This window comes from Zonotrichia albicollis, chromosome 3 (genome assembly GCF_047830755.1).
Source record: "Zonotrichia albicollis isolate bZonAlb1 chromosome 3, bZonAlb1.hap1, whole genome shotgun sequence".
NCBI lineage: Eukaryota > Metazoa > Chordata > Aves > Passeriformes > Passerellidae > Zonotrichia > Zonotrichia albicollis.
Window position 1 is genome coordinate 111,903,692 of NC_133821.1, and position 20,628 is coordinate 111,924,319.

The following is a 20,628-nucleotide window of genomic DNA, read 5'->3' on the forward strand; positions in this document are numbered from 1 at the left end:
TCTTCTGTCTGGTGATAAAAAAGCCTGGGAACCTCCCTCCAGCAGCCTGACCTCCTCCTCATGCCACAGAGTGTCATCCCAAGTGTGTGGGCCCGGGCAGGACAACTGGTCACACCATTCCCCCTCCCTGGGTCTGCTCCTGCCAAGCTGCTGAGCAGGCTCCCAGCTTGCATCCAACACAAGAGAGAGGTGGCAGATGTGGGACCCCCACAGCACAAACACCTCCTTACTGGACCCCATGTCCTGCTTGTGGTAAATAGCATCTAAAACTGTTGTAATTTCTTCTTCCCTTTCTGGCTTTCCTGCTAATGGTCCATGGCACAAGTTTCCTCTTTCAAGGAGGAATACTACAGAGATTTTTTAGCTATGTTTTGTTTCTACACAAACCTCTCTCAGTTTCTCTCAGGTTTTCCTTAAAGGGGAAACAAACCTCAGCCTCTTCCCTTACTTTCCAACAAGTACACTGGCATTTTAGAGGACCAAAACAAAGACTGAACAGAATTGCCTTAAGTCATGTACTAGGGGAATGAGTATAGATACAGCTTATTTGATCTTCCAAAAAAACTTATTTCATGTTTGCAACGGAACACCCTGGGCTGTTCCTGCAGATCAAAGGTAGCTTGGATCCCTGGATCAAAGACTGCTAGTGAATTAGCAGAGGGACCATGTGAGTAGAAGCCTCTTCATTAGTCCAGAGATTCACCTGGCAGTAACAACTGTTTCCAACCCACCCTGCTGCATTTCACTACAACCCGCTTGTTAACCGAGCCCCGCAACGTCGATTTCAGAGTCACGATGAGACAATTTACAATACATAATGATATGTCTTTATTTCATCAACAGAAATGGTGTCTAGACAAAATTCAGTTAACACTAGCAATTCAAATGAATGAAAAGGGTCGGGTGGTTTTTTTTCATTTTTGTTTTTTTGCACAATACTGTATTTACAATGAGTAAATGACATTTTAAATTCATTAGTTCATAGCAATGCTTTCTTCCAAAAAGGTAAAAATTCTTAGTAACAGAGAGTAAGCATCAACAGCCACCTCATTTATTTATACAATAAAAATCACAAGAAACCACAGTCACCTAGAAAAAAAAATAAAGACAAGCTTAAGAACTAGTACAATAAAATGATGCATTGAATTAAGTTACATTAATCGCATAGAATTTGTGTAAAAAGTATGTAGAAAAAACACCTGATGTAACCTGTTACAGTCATTGACCAGTTATGAGAGGTACAGAGGGTTATACAGGTAGATATGTGTGAAAACTGTCCATACTGTTTGACCTGGGGAGGAAGAGAAGAGGGGTTGCACCCCCTTGCATACACTGATAAAACCCTGTTTTGAATATGGCCTCTGAAGTTTGTAAGGCATATATAAGAGGTGCACTTGTAACCAACTGGTTCTGGAACAAACTCTTAGGGCATCCTCACCCTTGAAATCAAAGGTGATGCTTGCAACTTTGAGTAAACAAACACGCATTGAGTATCACCAAAGTGTTTAGTATCATTCCTGCTGGTCTGAGGGATCCAGAGAGCTTCAGGCAGAGCAAGCGCAGCAGTGAGAACAGGACTGAAACCATGCACGTTCCTCTCGGGCGCATCACAGCCGCAGGGTACCACCGGCCTGGGCAGGGGTGCCAGCCACAACCCCAGCACGGGGCAGCTGCTCCCTCCTGTGCCCACATTCCCGAGCACAGGCTCCTCTGGCTGCAGGGATGAGCCCACTGCCCACTGCAGCCCCCGCCTGCCTGCCTCCAAAGCGGGGGGAGTCGTTTGGGCTCCTAGCCTGGGACCATCTCTGCTTCTAAGCAATCAATGAAATCAAACACTGCCAGTTCCCATTGCTATTTTGGGATGTTAGTTTCTTTCTGCATGCCCTTAATTAGCCAAAAGGGACCACAGTGGCACTGCATGAACCACACAGTGACTGTCAGTTATGGCAAGGGTTCTGCCCACAGTCACTTAAGTTTGCACAAGAACAGGAGTCATCTAACTGGCTTTTTAGCAGTCGCTTGGTTGGGGTAATAAGCTTATAAAAAAGGTATTTTTAGCATTCCTTCCTGCCAAAAAGTGATTTTGTTTGCAAAAATGGCAATATTATTAATGTAATACCTTAAAATGCTCATCAATAATTGACTTCGATATAAATAATACCTATCTTGGTGGAGTGTAGGAAAATACTGTACACTTAATCTTTGCAAGTAATGCCATTAAAATTTTAGGAGTAAAGGGAATAATTATTCTACAGACCACCAACAATAGATCTTTTAAATATACACACAGTATTTGAACATATGCATATACACATATATTGTATTCTACAGCATCAGACCTGATGCCTGAGTCATAAAATACTCCAGAGAGTATTATAAATATACATATATGTATTATAAACAGGAAAATACACAAACACACACTCTGACTAGAATTATAGATGTATGTATACATACATACATACATGTATTCTATATATGGATGCAAAATTAACATGGACTGTGTTGGCAGAGACAAAACTGAAATGAAGTCAAAATCTGTCGAGAAAAATTTTAACAGGAAAGAGAGCAGAAATTCTTTATGTTAATAGTTTGAGTTTCACCTCACTTCTGATAAAAATAAAACTGCTCCATACTTAGCAGATCCCCTCCTTATGCAAAGCCGTTGCTCATACTGAGTTAAAACTTCTCAAGGCAGCCCTAAAATAGAGACTTTTAAAATTCTGTAGCCATGGGCTACAACATTCACCCAGAGGCACCTTCAAAAGCATCTCAGATCAGGGAAAAGAAAAGGTGGAAGCAGCACTCCTTGTTGCAATGGTAGAGGATGTCAAGTGGAGCAAAATGTGAGCCTGTGGAAACCTGGCAAACATCCACTCTGTCTCACTGCAAAATACACTATGGGTCTCCTATTCTGTGAACGCACCCCTTGCTCTCTCCTCACCGCCACTGCAGTGGATTAGAAGACACAGATGAGGATGTGGTGTTAATTCTGGAATTGCAAAGTTTCACCATGCTTTCTCCTAGTGGATCAGTTTTCATTTTATTACAGGATTATAGTGATTCCAGCATGCAGATTTTTTTTTGTTTTATTTACTAGGCAGTCATGAAGTCACATATTAAAAAATTAACTATATATCTAGGCATTTTAACTTCTATTTAAGCACTCTTTAGGATACAGACATGATGAAGTGTCACACTCCAGATTAACAACCACAGTATCAGCATTAATCATTTCTCTGGCAGGAGTTAATCCACTTAGCAAAGTTACATATCTCGTTCCCACTCTGCTTTTTAAAGAGAAGTAGCAGTTAGCATACTAATCACTGTGGCTTGCTTTTGCAGCACATTTTACTTCCTTGGGAAAAAAAATAATACAGGGATTAGATCCAAAAATATAGTGCATCTTAAAAGCAGCATATACCCTTAGAAAGACATTTAATAAATTACTTGTACAATATATAAAATAATAGTTTTATACTGCAGCATCAAACTCTTGACGCCTGAGTCATCACGTTAGGAAGTCAGTGATATAAATACTGGGATCTCCTGATAATACAGCCAACGTTTTTGCTTTTGTTTTGTTTGTTTTCTGTTTTCTTTTCACTCTTTTTATTATAAATTTATTTTTTCACTACCTTTTTGTTCCAGAATCAGCTTGCAATGAGCTTTAATTGTGTTCAAGGCACCCCCAGAGAACGCAGAGAAACAAACACATTATATAGTGTAGTACTCACCTGACAAAGCATAACAAGCCTAAATGAAATGAGGTTTCCTGGCAATACAAGTATAGCAATGGCAGAGGAAAAGGAGGACTAGCTACAGACTGGACAGAGCTCCAAGGACTCACGTGCCCATGGGAGCAGAGCAGTGCTCAGAGGGGAGATAGGGTCTCACCATGCCATTCCCAAGCAACGCCCAGCAGGAGAGATGCTGCATGTATCCTCTTTGACAAATGCAAAGAGATTCTTAAGATCACAGTGACCACTGGCCAAACTCTTAGAATTCTGCAGTCAGATATTTTTTCGCTCTTTCCAATGATGTTTTGTGGTCATTGGTTTGACCTCGTGAGACAAGAACGGTCGGGTATGTAAACTGATGTCCAGGTCTGAAACTAATTCTCCCAGTATTTTCCTTTAAACGTTAGCCCAGTAACTGCTTTGAAAGCCACATGGTTCAAAATAGCAAAAAAACCTCAAAACAAAATAGAAACAAAAAACAACCACCACCACCACCAAAAAAACCCCACTGAAAAACCATGATACATGTAAATATAGGAAGCAATGACACAAAATCAGCCACTTCTAATGAGAAAGAATGAAATCAAACATCCAGAAAAGCTTGCAGGGGAGGGAAAGAGAGAGACAAGAGAAAGGTTGAGGAAGAGACACTTATTTGAGCAGTGGTTTTAAATATCAGTTCCCAAGGTAGAGGAAATCAAGGGACCCAGCACCAGTATGAGGCCAGGTCAAACCTAAGAGCTGCAGCGCAATGGGTTGTGTGGGTGGGTTTTTTAAACCGTCGGAATGAGGTCAAGAGTACCAGTTGCACATGAGTTGTTAGTAGAGTAAATCTTCATGTCAGGAAGCAAGTTAAAACTTGGTTTTATACCATAAAACATTCTATCTATTCATATATATAGGAGGTCACTTAAAAATAAAAAAGGCAACAGAAAAACATCTTTAAAATACTGTGTCAGTTGACCCTTCCCTCCCGCCCACCCCCAACCCCCCCCACCCCAAGTAGCTATGACTCTATAATGTGATTCACATTTAGTTTTAAATTCTAGCTTTCACCATGGTCTCATAGAAACAAAACTTCTCTGCGAAGCACAGAACTGCTTTGCAACGTCAACAAATTCAAAGGAAAATCAAATCCCACCCCCCCACCAAAGAGCTTCTCAGTGAAGTTACCTGCAAAGGATAGTTGGGAGGGGGTTCAGATATTTTTAGGTTAAGCTCTTTTAAAAAGAAAGGACAACTCCTCCCCCTTTTTCAACCGTCTGAACTAGGAATTTATGGCATTTGTATATTTTTGAACATTTAAAGGAAAGGATTTTGTACAGTAATGATTAATACCTAAACATAAATATTCTCCTACATTATATACTAGTTTTTCTTTGTACATGCGGGGGAAAAAAAGTATTTTCAACAAACATGGCACATGCTATATGCAGTTCCTCCTCAGTAGCTTGGCTACAATTACAATAGTTTGCATGAGGAGGATAAAAGCAAGACTTTGTGGCGAGTGGGCGACAGTCCATGAGCACAGTCTGAAGATGGAAGAAAGTGGAGAGAGGGAGCTGATTCCTCCTCCAGGGTTCAAGATGCTGATCTACTTGAGTGCCTCAAAAAACCACCAGTGCACACCTCTAGTGTAAACGTTAGCACAGAAGAACACACTGTCACTTAGTGCTTCTGAGAAGCTGCTTCCCCACACTTTTTTTTTTTAAACAGGTGTGAACAGCTGGTCATTTTTTTTTCAGCGAGAACAAACAATATCAGCCAATAAAGCACATGACAGTTGTCATCGATAAAGCCACACAACCTGGCACACGAAGGGCAAAGAACCACAAAATAAAAACTCAGTACACTTAGAATAGTAATAATTATTAAAAAAAGCATTAGGAGGTTGTTCTGTCTACACTGTACATACAGATGTTATGCTTGGAAAGCTGCTGTCTCACACAGTCATAACATGAGTCAACATTAAGATACAAGTCCAATACAGTTACAACTAAGCCAACTCACTGAGTAGTCTCCTTTGAGACAGTGCTCTTTTAGCTGCAGTTTGTGCTGAGGGCAATGCTGCAGGATGAGAGGATCCTGGAACACAACAATTTGATGGTAAGTGACTAAATTGGGTGTTGGCAAACGTATGTTTTGCTCTTAGAGGATACAGTGCTAGCTGGACCTCCGTAAGGAAGCCAAAGTCAACAACTAGGGGTATGATCCTGCAACTCTGCCTACCTAGGCAGCGTCACTAACTTCACCAGACCCAGCTCTGCAACTTGGGTCTGGTGGGGAGAACAGGTAACGTCTGAGGACAGCTGAGGTCAGGCTCTGGGGACTAGCCGGAGCAGCAGTTGCTTCCATGAGTAAAGGATGCAGAGTGGGGCTGGAGAAAAAGCCCCCAGGTATATTGACATGATCTCTGTTTGCTTTACTTCATGGAACATTTGATGAATTGATCCAGTTGTCAAATACACTTTTCTCTAAAGAGTGAAATATACTTTCCCCTATAAGACTCCAAAAGCATCATTAACAGCACTTAAACTTGGTTTGTGAAACAGAAAGAAGTCTAAATATAAAAATAATTCAAGCAGATTCTCTTTACAAATTGTATAGTGAATTCAGTATTTGGCAAGACTGTTTTTACTACATAATGAGCTCCTGAGTGTTTGTCTATTAGATAAAAATTTTCTATTTCCTTTAAGCCATAAAGCAAAGAAAACCATATACTCAAGTTATTCTGAAGTCATGACTTCATTTATGAAAAGAGGTTTGACCAGAAACTCAGTGCAAGTGGCAAAGTTGACCATTACTGTACAGTATCTGCAAGAAAATAAAATAACTCCACATTGCTCAAGTGGCACGAAATGGCTGTGCCAAAAAAAATTGTCTATAATAAAATCTCAAATAAGTTTCCGACATTAAAGTTTTATAAATAAGTACAAATTGAATGCTATTGCTGAACTGCGAACTGAGGAAAAAATTATCATGTAACAAGTTACCAAACTAGTTCTAGCATCAAAGACAAAAAGGAATGTTGGAACTTGTTTGTACAATAGAAATGAAAGCTTCCAGTTTGTAGGATGAGAAAATTGAGGCATGCAGGGACTCTTGCATATGGATATATATATTTTATATATATTATATATAATATGTACAGTTTAGCTATAAAACTTTGATGTGTAAAGAAGCTGTCTTCAATGAAAAATTGAACATTCAGAGGAAATTCCTGAGTTAGGGTTTTGTGACATGGGCCACTGAGAAAAAAGCTGCGGTTGGGTCCTCAGAGGTGTTATGTCCATCCCTGTTAAGATTGAAATAACATACAAAAACAGACAGTGTTGCCACTGCTTCGTTCCCTGCCTGAGCAAGGGATAGCACCATTGTGAAGAGAACTCCTGCTTGTAGAGAGGAGGGAATACTTAAAAACAGTATTGCTGCTAAGACCACTGTAGTGTGCACCAAATACGTTCTTCTAGACAACAAATGAACACTGCCACTGGCTGACTGAAGAACACCTGACCAGGTGTAACGTTAAGGTTACGAGTCACTAGGTGTAATCTTTCCTGGGTTGTTCATCAGTTGTACATTTATCAGTCATTTCCTGACAGAAGTCTACCGTGACCGTCTGGCTGCTCTGCTCAGGTGGAAGCTCTCTCTCGGGGTAAGTACCTGCGTCGGCTCCATCCAACCCCGCGCCAGCCGAACAATTCTCCGAGATGTTGTTGGGCAGCCAGGGCGCTCCCAGCTGCACCGAGCCTTGCTCCGAGCAGCACTGCATGCTCTCCCCGACGCACTGGGAGCTCACCAGGCTCTGCTCCACACCAGCTGGGGCGGGGCTGATGGTGGTGACCGGCTGTAGATCCATGGGTCTGAGAACGGGGCAGTATCGGTGGAGGGCTTGGATCTGTTCCGGGCTCTGCATGTCTCTACACACTTCTTGGGAAAGACACGAGAAGTTGTCTAGCAATTCTCCCATGCTCGCTTTCAGCTGGTTCCTTTCTGAGAGCAATTTCTCTTTCTCACACACCTGAAAAAGAAAGGAGGCATCTTAGACTGAGGAAGGGATATCCACTGCCTGCTCACTTTGGGCACATATGTGTGGCATTCACATTCTCTGAAAAATCCCTTCACCCAGGATTTTTCTCCTGGGAAGCTGAGAAGCCTCAGAGAAAAAGGAAAACAATTCTTATTGTGTTTGCTTCTCCTGTGCTTTGCTTGTCTGGAATGTGTTTGGAGATTGTTTACCCACACCTGATTGTTTTATTGGATTCTGGTGTGAGTTGTTTTGTCTCATTGGCCAAGCTGTGTCAGGACTCTGGAAAGAGTCACGAGTTTTCAGTATTATCTTTTTAGCATTGTGTATGTATCCTCTCTGTATTCTTTAGTATGGTTTAGTGTAGCATTCTTTAATATAATATAGTATCATAAAATAAATTAGCCTTCTGAGAACATGGAGTCAGATTCATCATTCCTCTCTGCCACGAGGGTCCTTGCAAATACAATACATATGCAGCAGTATCCAAGAGCACCAATGTGTCACACCTGTTTTCATATGGCCAGAGGAAAAGTCACAAAGACATCAAGTATTTGACCACCATGGCCTGTGTGGACAGGAATTTGGGAAACATCTGGAGAAAAACATTTGAACTGGAAGAGGATAGAATCCCAAGTTATTCTCACAGAACTGTTCCCTTTATAAACTAAGGCTGCCTGACAGATGATATAAAAGAACTCTGAACAAAACAATTTGAGGGAGAAGTGCCATTTCCCATCTAATCAGCAAGAAAACAGGTTAATTCCTGAAGTGAGGATGAGCTGCTGGTGTTTGGTTCGCCCTTGAACTGTCAGGTTGGCTGCTTAGGCTGGGTGCACCCACTGGAGGTCCATTATGACTGAGAGAGGTGAGTTTATTCAGAAGAGAGGATCTAAGTGTGCTCTGTGGCCTGCACCATGGCTTGTTTTCTTATGTTCTTGTGCTTAGTGGTTTGGGCTTGATCTAACACAGATATTTTTATGAACCTAGCCTAGGGTTTCACCTCTAAAAAACGGTGTTGATTCAGTGTAGACTGGCTGGGATGGTCCTGCTGCATCTCCTGTCTCAGGCAGGTGGGCACACAGCTTGAGAGAGAAGATGAGATTTTGTAGAGTACCAGAACTATTTCCAGAGCTGAGCTGGCCCCAAAAGCAGCGCAGCCACGTATCTCACCTAGTAACACTGCTAAACCCAAGATGTCTCAGCATCTGAGGTGTGAAAGCTCCACAACTCAGATAATCCAGCTATGGGTGGTTGTTGACAGCTGATAGTATTGCCCTGGGTGCAGAGCCCACACTGGAAGCATGCAGCTGTGTGAATGTGAAAGAGAGCAGTACACATGAAAAGAACTAACTGCTAAAATATTGATAAATCTATCAAGAAAGCACAAAAATAATAAAAAAATAAACAGATGCTCAAGTACATCTTGAGATGATGAATTATGGAGGAGAATATGCTGCGAGTTTGCAGGGAAAAAAGGGAATGTGAGTGGGTAGATGAATGAGTGAGAGAAAGCAGGCAAAAAAAATTACCTATCAAACTCTGAGGATACAACCATTTCACTCACTGTCTGCTGTGAAACCATCTGTGTCAAGAAGATGGGTGACTTACAGTAACTACAGGGGGAAAAGGGGTCTTTCATAAACAAGACCCAGCCAAGTGAAAAACCCTTAAACCACAGCACCATTATGTAATTCATGAGACTGGAAGCTGCTGATCACAAAGTGGACAGAAGAAAACAAAGGAATTTCCAGTGGTCATGTGTTGTGTGTTTATTCTTTTCCCTGTCCCTGTCTTCCGGCTCAGGGGGCTGGGTACCCAGAGAACAACCAGTCTTACTACTGAGTAAGATTGAGGCAAAGAAGGCATTAAGTACCTCAGCCTTTTCCTCCTTCTCTGTTGCTATGTTTTTACTGCATTCAATAAAGGATAGAGATTCTCCTTGGCCTTCCTTTTGTTGCTTGTCTGTTTAAAAAACTATTTATTGTCATTTACAGCAGCACCCTGATTAATTTCTAGTTGGACTTTTACCCTTCTAATTTTCTCTCTGCATAACTTCACTATATGCTTGTAGTCCTCCTGAATAGCTGCCCCTTCTTCCAAAAATAATAAACTCCATTTTTTCCTTGAGTTCCAGCTGAAACTCTTTGTTCAGCCATGCTGGTCTTCTCCAGTGTCCTATATTTTTGCATGGGGGATCAGCCTGCTCTTGTGCCTGCAAGATTTATTTCTTGAAGAATGTCCAACCTTCCTGGACTTCTCTGCCCTTCAGTACTGCCTCCTAAGAGATTTTCCCAACCAGTCTTCTAAACAGGCCAAAGTCTGCATTCTGGAAATCCAAGGTGGCAGCTCTACTGACCCTCCTATTTAATTCTCCAGCAACCAAAAACTCCATCATTTTGTGATCACTGTGCCCAAGAAGGCATCCAGCCATCACTTCACCCACCAGCCCTTCACTATTTGCAAACATGTCCAGTGGGGTGTCTTCCCTGCTTGGCTCACTCACTGCATATTGCCACATATTCAAGTCCCCTTTGCTAAATAGAAATGTCAGCTTGTTTTTGGGAAGAATCCTGAACCTCAAATGGTTTTTGGTTCCTCAAATTGAGCGTGGATCAAGCCCACAAGGCCACTCATATGCCCTTCATTAATTCCCCTGAGATGCATATTTGTGCTGGGCAGAGGACTTAAAAGTTTTATTTTGTCTGTCTATAGTTTACTATATCAGACAATAATGGCAATGTCACAGGATTGCACGAAATCAATTAACTCAAACTAATTTTCAAGTGAAGGCTACAGCTATAAGGCTGAATCACCCCGGCTGCTCGTCCAGCCCTCAGAGCGCTGCTCCTGAGGCTCTGGAGAGCGAGAGACAGGAACTCCTCCCCACCACCAGCTCAGTGCAGAGCGACAGGCACGTGCAGCCAAGACTGAACCTGCTTCTTCTGACAGCCTGATGAGGATCCATCCACTTGTTCACTGTGCAGAACCTCTGACTCACCCTCTACACACTGTGCATTATACTCAGTGCAGGAAGCAGTTGCTCACTATTTTGTTTATCTTTGTTGTGTTGTTTGTTTTGCATCAGTGCAGCACTACTCTGAACAATGTTTTGATTTTCCTTTTTTTTCCCCCCAGGGCTTCAGCAGCATGGCATCTGAAGGCTTCACAAGCCTTGATGATTTAAGCCTCCCAACCAGCTTGTGAGGTCAGTGTCACCTCCCTGTTACAGACGGGAAGCAGACAGGCACAGGCAGCAAGTGAGTAACCCAAAGTCTTGTGGCGTTCTGCCATTTGTGAGGTGATGGTAACTCAGCTTCTTCAACAGATCCCTGCCTCTTTCACATGACGTTTCCTACAGCTTGAGCAGAGAACAAAGCAAAATGAAACACAACAAACCCCACCTGAAGTGTCCATACGATGACTGAAAGTGAGAGGAATTTTCTGAGCAGCCCCTCGGCCTCGCTCCAGTCACCTCACTCCCTTACATGAAAATGTGACGGCACTGTCTGCTGGGCATTCTGCTCATCAGTGTACAAACCGACTGAACCCCCTGGAGTCTGGGCTGGAATTGCTGCTGGTGCAGGCTACAGTGTGAGGGTGAGCTGGGCTGCAGCAAAGGTACAGAACTCACCAACTTGCGGATTTCACATTCCAGGTTCTGAATGCAGTCCAGTTTCCTCTTGCGGCAGCGCTGGGCTGCGATGCGGTTCTTGCTGCGCCGGCGGACATCGTGGATGAACTCGAGCTGCTCTGAGGTTAGCTTGTGCATCTTTATCATCATCTGGAAATCATTCCTTGGAAGATCTGTGATTTGATCAACAGGAAAAGGAAGTTTCACCTAAAACAAACACAAGACAAGAGCAAAGAGTCATATTTTGCTTGCTCAATGCAAGCTGAACAACAGTGAGTGGAAGGATGATTATCTCTGCTGCCACCCCCTCAACAAACAACAAAACAAGTTTTACATTGAGCAAGTTCTTCCCTTGTGGCACATTGTGGAGGTCCAGATGGTAAGGATAAGATGATAATCGTACTTAAATCAGCAACACATATGAATCCCAGATAAAAATTACATCTTCCTACAAAGCCTTAATAAATTATCTCATTGCAATAAAAGAAGGTTCTGTCCACTCAGAGACACGGCCTTTTGGAAAGAGTGAAGTACCTTGCTGCTATTATATTCAAACTAGTTTCAAGGAAAGGGCTATTACCACAGCAGGAAATATGCATCTGCTTGGACTGCAGGACTGAAAGTTTGATTAAGTATGAAATTAAAAATACAACCTGACATCTCAAGTGGATGAAAAATAATGTATTGCAATTAGGAAAGGTCACCTAATCAGCATTTCACCTGAACAATACACTGTGTAAGAAGAAAGGGTCAGAGGAGTGTGATGCAACACATCCTATCTTGCTAAAATATATACATTTAAAAATAAACCTATATATATTGTTCACACTCTAATATTCTTGCAGACTAAAGAGCACTGAAATTTTATTTCTTGAAAAGGTCAGGGTGGGACTTCAAGAATCCTAGCAATTATGCATTAAAGCAGAGCAAAACACAAAGCTCCCAGCAGTCTGAAGCAATGAACACACACTGTGTCAAAAGCTTAAGAAGGGTGGATGTGCTCAAAGCCTTTTAGGTTTTTTAGCCCAAAATCTATCAGTTTGCTCAAATCAAAGTAGCACCTCCCTTTAGAAACTTCTCTTCACTTAAAGCCTCAGACAGATAACTGTTAAAAAACTGATGTTCTTTGGCCAACTGTTGTTGGCCAGATAAGAGTCAGCTGACAAAGCTGAAGGAGATGCAGAGTAATTCGATTGACCCCTTCTTTCTCTGAGTCATACCCACACTGCCCAAAAGATGGCAGTAAATATTTATGTTTCTGTCCCTGTTTGGTACAATCTAACCTCCAGATCAAGGAGACTATTCTGCACACAGGCTATCAAAGAAGGTAACTTGCTTCAGCCAAATGAAAGATATGGGCTGAAAATATTACTTTGATATTTAAAATATGCATTGTCTTCAAACGGCGCTCTTAATAATTATTTGGCAATAAAGAAAGCAACAACATGGATTATAAGTCATCTTCTTCAGAGAGCTGAGTTGTTCGAGCAGAACAGTTTGCTGAGGACACACCAACACCAACACAGAGCAGTGGCCTCTGGCACTGACAGCCATGGACCATCAACCAGGCACCTGAACCTGCAGTAAGCAGCTCCTCACCTTGTTCAGGGGTGTTCTTGGCTGTTTTCTTGTACCCTTCTAACACTGTTCTGTGCAAACACCTACCACATTCTTCCAGATGGCTTCGTGCCCTGAGTGTTCATTCATGCCCCTCTGCCCCACGTGTCCAGGCACTGCTTCATAACACACCACTTGACAGGTCAATTTAAAGCAGCAAGGAATGCCAAACACCGCCCAAACCCTCCCACATTCTTGCTAGTACACACAAAGGCTGACCTGGGGCACAGGGATGTGAACTACCTTGTTTACAGACTGCCAGTTAATGACATGAAACCTGTTTGATTTCCCCTCCTGAGCCTTTGGATGGTTAACATAAACTCAGTGTCACCTGCTTTTTTCTCAAGCTTCTACCAGGGTCTGAAAATGAAAACAGCCAGTGCTTTCCTCTGAAAGACACCACAGTTTCACTGCAAAACCAGCCCTTTCATGTTCACAGTTTTTCCTTATTTTCTTAAGACCAAAATGGAAAGCAATGTTAGCTTTATTTCTCCCTACCTCTCCCTTTCAAAACATATTTACTTGCAAGGAGGAGATGTGCTTGCAGCTGGAATGGGAATGAAAGAGTAGCAATTTAAATATGTCAGGTAGAAGTTGCTGAAGGGAAATGGGGAAATAAATAAAAAAAGATTCATTAAAAAAAAAAGAGATTGAAAATAAAACCATCTACACAGCAGATCAGAGACTGCTATCAGTAATCCCAGCATAATCCCACTCCTGTCACAGGCAGCACTGCACAGGATTAAAAATGTGAAAGGGAAAGTGGAAGTGAGTCAGACTCATTTCCTTCACCATTCACAGCATTTTTATTGCCTGTCTCCCTCTTCGAAATCAGCTGTCAACTGAAAAAAAAAACTAAATACCAACCCACCAAGCTTTTGGCACGGCCACAGTGAATAACTGCACCGGGGTGTTGCTGCAGTGAGAGGCTAAAGTGTTTTACATCTGCACAGGGCAGGACTCTCAGCTGCTATTTACCATAACAGTGTGGTGAGTCATTTTGCTAGAGCCTGCAACTGCGCAGTGGGTGGGATCCATCTGACTCACCCAGAGCTGCCTGAAATGATGGGCTGGGACTACCTAATGTCCTGCTCCCTTCAGATGGCAATGCTGCACAGCTTCTCCCTCCTTCTGCCTGCAGAAGGAGTGGATTTAAGATTCAGAAAAGATTCTGCATCTTACAGCATCTATGGGAGGTGAGATAAACTTACCTGAGGTGTCTGAGAAAGACAGTTAATCTTTTCTAAAATATGAAAAAAACCGCACAAGTTTGCTTTCTTGTAAAGTTTTCTTTCTAATTACTATGATTTTTTGGTTCAAACTATTTCAAATTAAAAATGTAAGTGGGATCCCTGCTCCTTCCAGGAGTTACTCCAGCCAGAGCTAACCTCACAGAGCTCCAAAATCTTCCCTTATCTGCACCATTACTCTTTCCCTGCATTCTTACACCAGCAGCACATGCTTGCTTTCCACTACACAACAAATAAATTGGCACCTTCTACCACCACTGCAGACTCTACTGCCCCAACTTTGCCAATCTACTCTTGGGAAAAAGGAAATCTGGTTAGGATTTTGTGGCATTTCCCCCCCTTTATTAGCATTAGGATGCCAGTGTAAATGTCAATGCTTTGAAAGGCTAAGTCAGAGCAGTGATGTAGGCAGAGAGGGAAAGTGACTGACTCAGCACATGCAATGCCCATATATAACCAATTAATTCCTTCAAGCTTCACTAGTTAGTGCCAGCTTGGATCCTATGCCAGTTACTGCTGTTCTGCTCATCTACTGCGCTAGTCATTCCTGCTGTCCTCCCCTCTCTCTTTTTTTACCTGGAATAAAGGAAAGAACAGAGGACCTGTATTCATTCCCATTAAAACATAAAATATCAACTCTTGGGAATTTATCCTATGGGTAACCTTAGCTTCTTCATTCTTTCTTTATATCTTAATTAAGACATCATCTCACTCTAGCCAAGTGTTAGTAAAGATAATGAACTTCCCAAGTGCCACATCACAGTAACTTAAAGGACAAATATAATCCATAAGGAAAAGCAACCATTATGTAGTGGGCAGGGGAAGGTGGAACTCACTGTACCAGTTGGTCAGGTGCTCCAGAGCTGTAAGAAAATATCCTGCTGCCTTAGTGCCCTCAAATCCTGAAAGCCTCTGACACTCACACTTGGAAGGCTCTCAAGACCCACCCAAGCAATCCAGCCCAGGGGCTCAATCATATTAATGCCTTTTTTTTTTTTTTAATGCAGAAATGAGTACTTCACTTCACACAAGAGAGTCCAAGGCATTAATGTTGTGTTTTCAAGTATCTCCCTTAGCATGCAAGTCTGTCCTCCACACACACTCAGGAAGAAATTCATTCCAGGACAGGAGCTGAGAGGTGTCCACCTCTGATAGGGGCTGAATTGTCTACAGGGTATTTCAGGCACCACTTGTGGTCCTGCAGACTAGGGATCTATTCCTGTCCGGATCTCACCTGGACAGAGGCTATCTAGGAAGCACAAAGGTAATAGGCCATACTTTGTGTAAGGGATAGCCAAGATACATTTTCTCATCCTGCTGTCTCCTGGCACAGGTAAAGCCTTCAAAACACCTCCTTTTCCAGGTGTCAGCTATACCAAGATGGCAGAGGACTGCAAAAGGGGAATGATGAGCCCAGGCAGTAAAGATATACCATTGTGTCAACAAACCAGGGTCTAAATTGTCTGTCCCACTTCAGATCAGCAAGTTCCACTGCAGTGTGCTCCATCTGACACAAGACAGCTGATAGCCTGGGGTCCACTGCAGCCTCACCTTGTGAGGGCCATGAGAGGTGTTTGGGTCAGCAAGTGCTGCCTGAGAGGGCTCTGCTGTGGAGGCAGCCTGGGTAACCTTTTGATTTGCTACCTTCCTCACAATAGTGGAGGACCAGGCTAATCCCATGGCTGAGTGCATTAACCCAGTAATCAGAAGATGTGGATGGGATTTTCATCCTTTACCTCATGATTTGGACTTGTATTCAGACCACACACTGCTGGTACTTAGAATGCTGGGCTGACCTCTTCCCACTGACTGCTTGCGGTGTCCCCAGCTTCCAGCCCTTCAAAGGCACAACAGTGTGATACTCCTGCCCTTTAACAGGCTTCTCTGAGACCAGGGATAGCACAGAAACACTGACAGAAGCCACAGGTGCACTTAAGAATGGAAGGTCAGGCAGTGAAATGACAGGGGGTAAAGTACAGTATTTCTCTGAAAGAGTTGCTTTCGCAGCTCAAGAACTGGAATCCTTCAAGAGCTTGTGCAAGGTCTACAGAGCAGAGTATAAAAGAATTGGTTGTAGGGCTCCACAAAATAATATAGTGTTTAAAAGGACTCTCCTGACATTTCAAACTCTCAGTGTTGTTGTAATCCAGCAATTCTTTGCTACCAGTATGAAGACCACTCGTACTGAAGAGAGGAAAGAAAACAAAACTTCCATGAAGTTTATCTTACAAGACCAATGTTTGACAAGACACCATTTAAACAGACATTGAGAAACAATTCCCAGTGCTCTGCTGATGCCATCCTAGTCAGGAAAACATCTATCAGAAATCAATCTGGAGACTAATTTTTCTCATTTTCAAATTTGCAAACCTAGAAAAGTCAGGAAAGCTGGGGTGACTGATCATCAAATTCTGGGGAGGCATCACATATCACAGCAAGTTAAAGCCTTCACATGTATTTTTCTTGGTTGCCCTTCTTTCCATGTAGCATTCTTCACTGAGTAGGAATATTAAGCAGTGAAGCAGTCTCAGATGAGGTAACTCAGCATAGTTACAGTAGATTTCTGGTAGAGCAGCTTTGGTTTAACTCCTCTTTTCTGGGGCTCTGACTTTCAGTATCTTGCTAAGCCCCAGCAGGTAACAGAGAAAGGGTGGCTGCCTGTCACTTAACATGGAGGGATTTCGACTCTTGCTGAAAGTTATTTACCTACAATATCCTCAAAGGTCTAATTGCATTAGCTTTCCCTTTATGAAAATTTCCTTTGAAAAGTGAGTCACTAACCCAGGCGGGAAATTCTTTTGAAATACAGATGAGGAGACATTGAATGCAACTCTCTAGACAGTAATAGCTCTTGGAAAACTCCACCTCTTACCTCCTCTTACCCTTGTTTATTTTTTTCTTCAGAAAACTCACTTATCATATTAGACTGAGCTGAGATTTCTTTTTAACTGGTTTAGTAGTACAATATTTTTTTACAAATTTTCTAGCAGATAAAAATTCCGAAGTACTTGCTGAACCAAGAAAAGTAGGTAGTGCAGAAGTTTCTGTTCCTTAAGTAGGTTAACAGATTGACAGACTACTTCCTTCTCAACAATTCATTATTTCAGGGCTTATTGTTTTGTTGTTGCTATTTTAAGCAGGATTGTCAGAACCTGACTGTGAGCACTGAGCTTTAAGTCTTCTCTCTAGTATTATATATCAGCAATTGATTTTTCACAGCCTGGGGAGACCTGAGAGAACTGAGTGAAAAGAACAACACAAACTATTAAATATTTCTGTGAAGACTCAATAGTTCAAGTTACAGCCCTGTTCCTGCAACTCTGTACCATGGGTACACCCTACACTGCACTGGCTGCTTCTGTCAGGAAGCCTTTGTAACAAAGGGAGATTGCAGAAGAGCCTTGGTGGCTCCAGGAAGGGAAGCAATAAGCAAGGACATCCTGGAGAAGATTTACCAGTGGTGTTCCAAGGACTGCCACCTCCTCTGACAGCTCTGACTGCCTTCTGCAGCCCCAACAGGATGGAGGCTCATCACAAGGTGGGGTCACCTTCACCCATGTGGCATCATGCTGAGCCCTAGCACCCCACTTCTGGCACCAAAATACTTTGGCCATGTGCTCCAGAACGGCAGCTGTCTGTGGGAAAGCAGAATGCCTGAAAAAAGCAGAGAGAAGCCTCTCACCTACTTCTCACACAATCAATACCCCAGCAAATGATGTTTTGTGACATTAATTCTGGCAGCAACAGCACTCTGTGAGCCAAATTAAGACCAACTAGGTCCAAATTCCAGGAGAACTGAGCAGCCCCCTGAGATAACTGATGGTCAGAGTCCACCAAGGCTTATTCCCATCAGGCCATCCCATCCCAATAAAAGCTGACCTGCAGCAGAGGAACCTGCATGGCCACTCTCCAGAAGGTCAAGCATGTCACCCCCAGATATCTTATCAGGTGCTTTTTGAATAGAAGCCCAGAAAACACTGTGTGTTCTGATATGGAGGGGGAAAGGGCCCTGTCTGAGAAGTCACCAGGACAGGAAGGGCAAAGCAACAATTTCAGGAATGGAGAAAGATTCCCATGCAGCTTGCAGGGAAGTGAAGAACAGAAAGCTGTGCATTTCAGACATTTGTGAGTCTCTCCTGCTGTTTCAATCACAGCCAAACAGCTGAAAGCAGGTAGAGCAACTTATACAAGTTCCTGCTGCTTATTTTCTACTGTCTAGTTTAAGATACCCTTTACTTTCCACAGCAGCAGATCTTGCATGATGCACTCCCTAAGTCACTGTATTAATACAGCATTGTTTAATGAGGCTGCAAAGTCTGCTCTTGTATTGGAAACAACCTTCAAAAGATTAATTTTTAAACAAAATTTCTACCAAAGCAGTGGTGTGATCTGTTTACCCTTGGCTTGTTCAGGATAGTGCAGTGCAACCTCACGGAGCATTAATTTCCTCACCACATTTTTAATGCCCAGCAGCCCTAATCAAAATACTCTGGGGGAAAAAAAAAAAAAAGCGCCTTATCAGCAGTCCCAGGGAGAAAACTTGCTCAGCACAGTTCAGAAAATCTTCCCCAGAGGAAACCAGCAGCAAAACCAGGAGTGGAGTAAACCCTTCCTAGCACTGTCTCAGAGGCAGATGTCTGCCTGCCAGCAGCACACCCAGCCAGCCTCCCATAGCTGTTTGCTCCTTGTGTCCCTCCTCTCATCCATGCTCTCCTGCACATATGCACCTTTTTCTAGGAAACCACCACCAGTCCCCTGTAAGCTTCTAATTTCACTCTTCCAGGCTCATTTTTGCTGCAGCATATTTCCACACAATTAGGTAATTATGACAGCTAATTAATTATCAAATCTCAAAAGGCGAACCTCTGCCCTCTGTGCTGCCTCATGCTGAGCAAGCAGCACACATGGGTGGAAATGGATGGTCCCTGGTCCCTGCTGCCCTCTGCCCCTTGTAAAGGCAGGAATTCAGTGGGTAACCCAGCTATGGCCTGGGCTGCTGTAGGGCTTCAAATGAGATCTCCTGCACACTATCCCAAAGAGACTCCTCTCCCTTCTGCATTGTCCCCTGCTTATGACATGAGGACGAAGAAGTGTCCTTTCAGAATCACTGGTCCAAGTATAACCAGGGATTAGGACATCAGAGGCTCCCCTGGCTCTTCAGCCCTTTCTGAAAGCTAAGCAGTCAACTAAAGGAAGCACCCACATCTGTCTGAAAAACAAGGCCTGGGATGTAGCTGGAATAAAGACTGAGAGCTAGAATAAAATTCACTCTTTTCATCCCCACTCCATAACTAAGCCCACATGGTTCTGAACTGGGTGCTCTCAGCATATGAAACCTCCTCTCAGCATATGAGCACTTGTTGCTCCCCACACTGAAGCAAAAGCTCTCAGTGGAGTTTTTCAGCATTACTAGAGGAACCTGGTACCTGATTTCACCCAGATGTTCTCTAGGTCATGCGGGTTCCTAATGAAGCTCTGTGAATAAACATCCAGTTCTTTCCACTTTCTGGGCTCCACAACACATCTCCTTGGTTTAAGTCTGCCCTCAAACTAGTGACTTCACACAGTTTATTTGATCATGGTTAGCCAGTTATCACTGCAGCATCTTCAGCTGGCCCATCTGCAGTTTTAGAGAAGGCCCCTCTTTCTCCTCCCTCTTTTAGGAGAATTACATGGAAATCGATGGCTTGCTCTTCAGCCCCACATCATTCCCTTGTCATTGCCCTAACAATCCTGGAAATTAAAGGATAACTTCTCTCTGAAACCATTCGTGCCATGGCTGCTAGAGCTCCGAATAAAATGTTACAGGCAGGGAACATGATCTCAAGTTGTCACATAATAGAGGCAAAACCCAGGACCTGAATGTGCAGCACACACACACACACACACACACACACACACACACACACAGACACAGACACGTGCAAAGATGACTTGAATGCCATTCCCCCAACACAAGGTGGTCAGCTATACAATTGTTTGAGTAATTTCACAACTCTGCTGGCAGCATGCAGCCCGGGTCTTCAAGCAAGCTGCCCAACCCTTGGTGTCAGGAAAGGAACAGCCTGAGGTTGCTAAAACAAACCCGCAGCAATAACAAGTGGAGCTGAAACCACCTCAGCAAATTAGGAATAAGGAGTAGTGCTTTGTGCCACAGAAGTGAGTGAGGAAGGGAGGAAGACAGGACACTGCTGGCAGACTCCTAAGCACATCAATGCACTCTCATCATTCAGCAATTTGCTGTTTTCCTATACCCAAGTTTATACAAGTGCTGAACACCTCAGAGATCAAGCAGACCTATTAATGTGAAGTCAACCGTGTGCACTCAGCTGATGAGGGAATAACCAGAAGTTACTCTTT

The 20,628-nt window shown here is 43.0% G+C and overlaps 1 protein-coding gene across 8 annotated transcripts in view; it reads right to left on the reverse strand.

The window, feature by feature from the left end:
* Nucleotides 1-804: 804 nt before the first annotated feature.
* The window catches only part of BACH2 (BTB domain and CNC homolog 2), a 187,882-nt gene continuing 168,058 nt past the window's right edge, over nucleotides 805-20,628 (reverse strand). For all 8 annotated transcript variants that reach the window (XM_074538519.1, XM_074538521.1, XM_074538518.1 and 5 more), the window contains 2 exons: nucleotides 11,402-11,608; nucleotides 805-7,761 (listed from right to left, as the gene is read on the reverse strand). In XM_074538519.1, coding sequence (XP_074394620.1) covers nucleotides 7,282-7,761; nucleotides 11,402-11,608 — 687 coding nt within the window. In that variant the 3' untranslated portion in view covers nucleotides 805-7,281. The remainder of the gene's footprint in view (nucleotides 7,762-11,401; nucleotides 11,609-20,628) is intronic.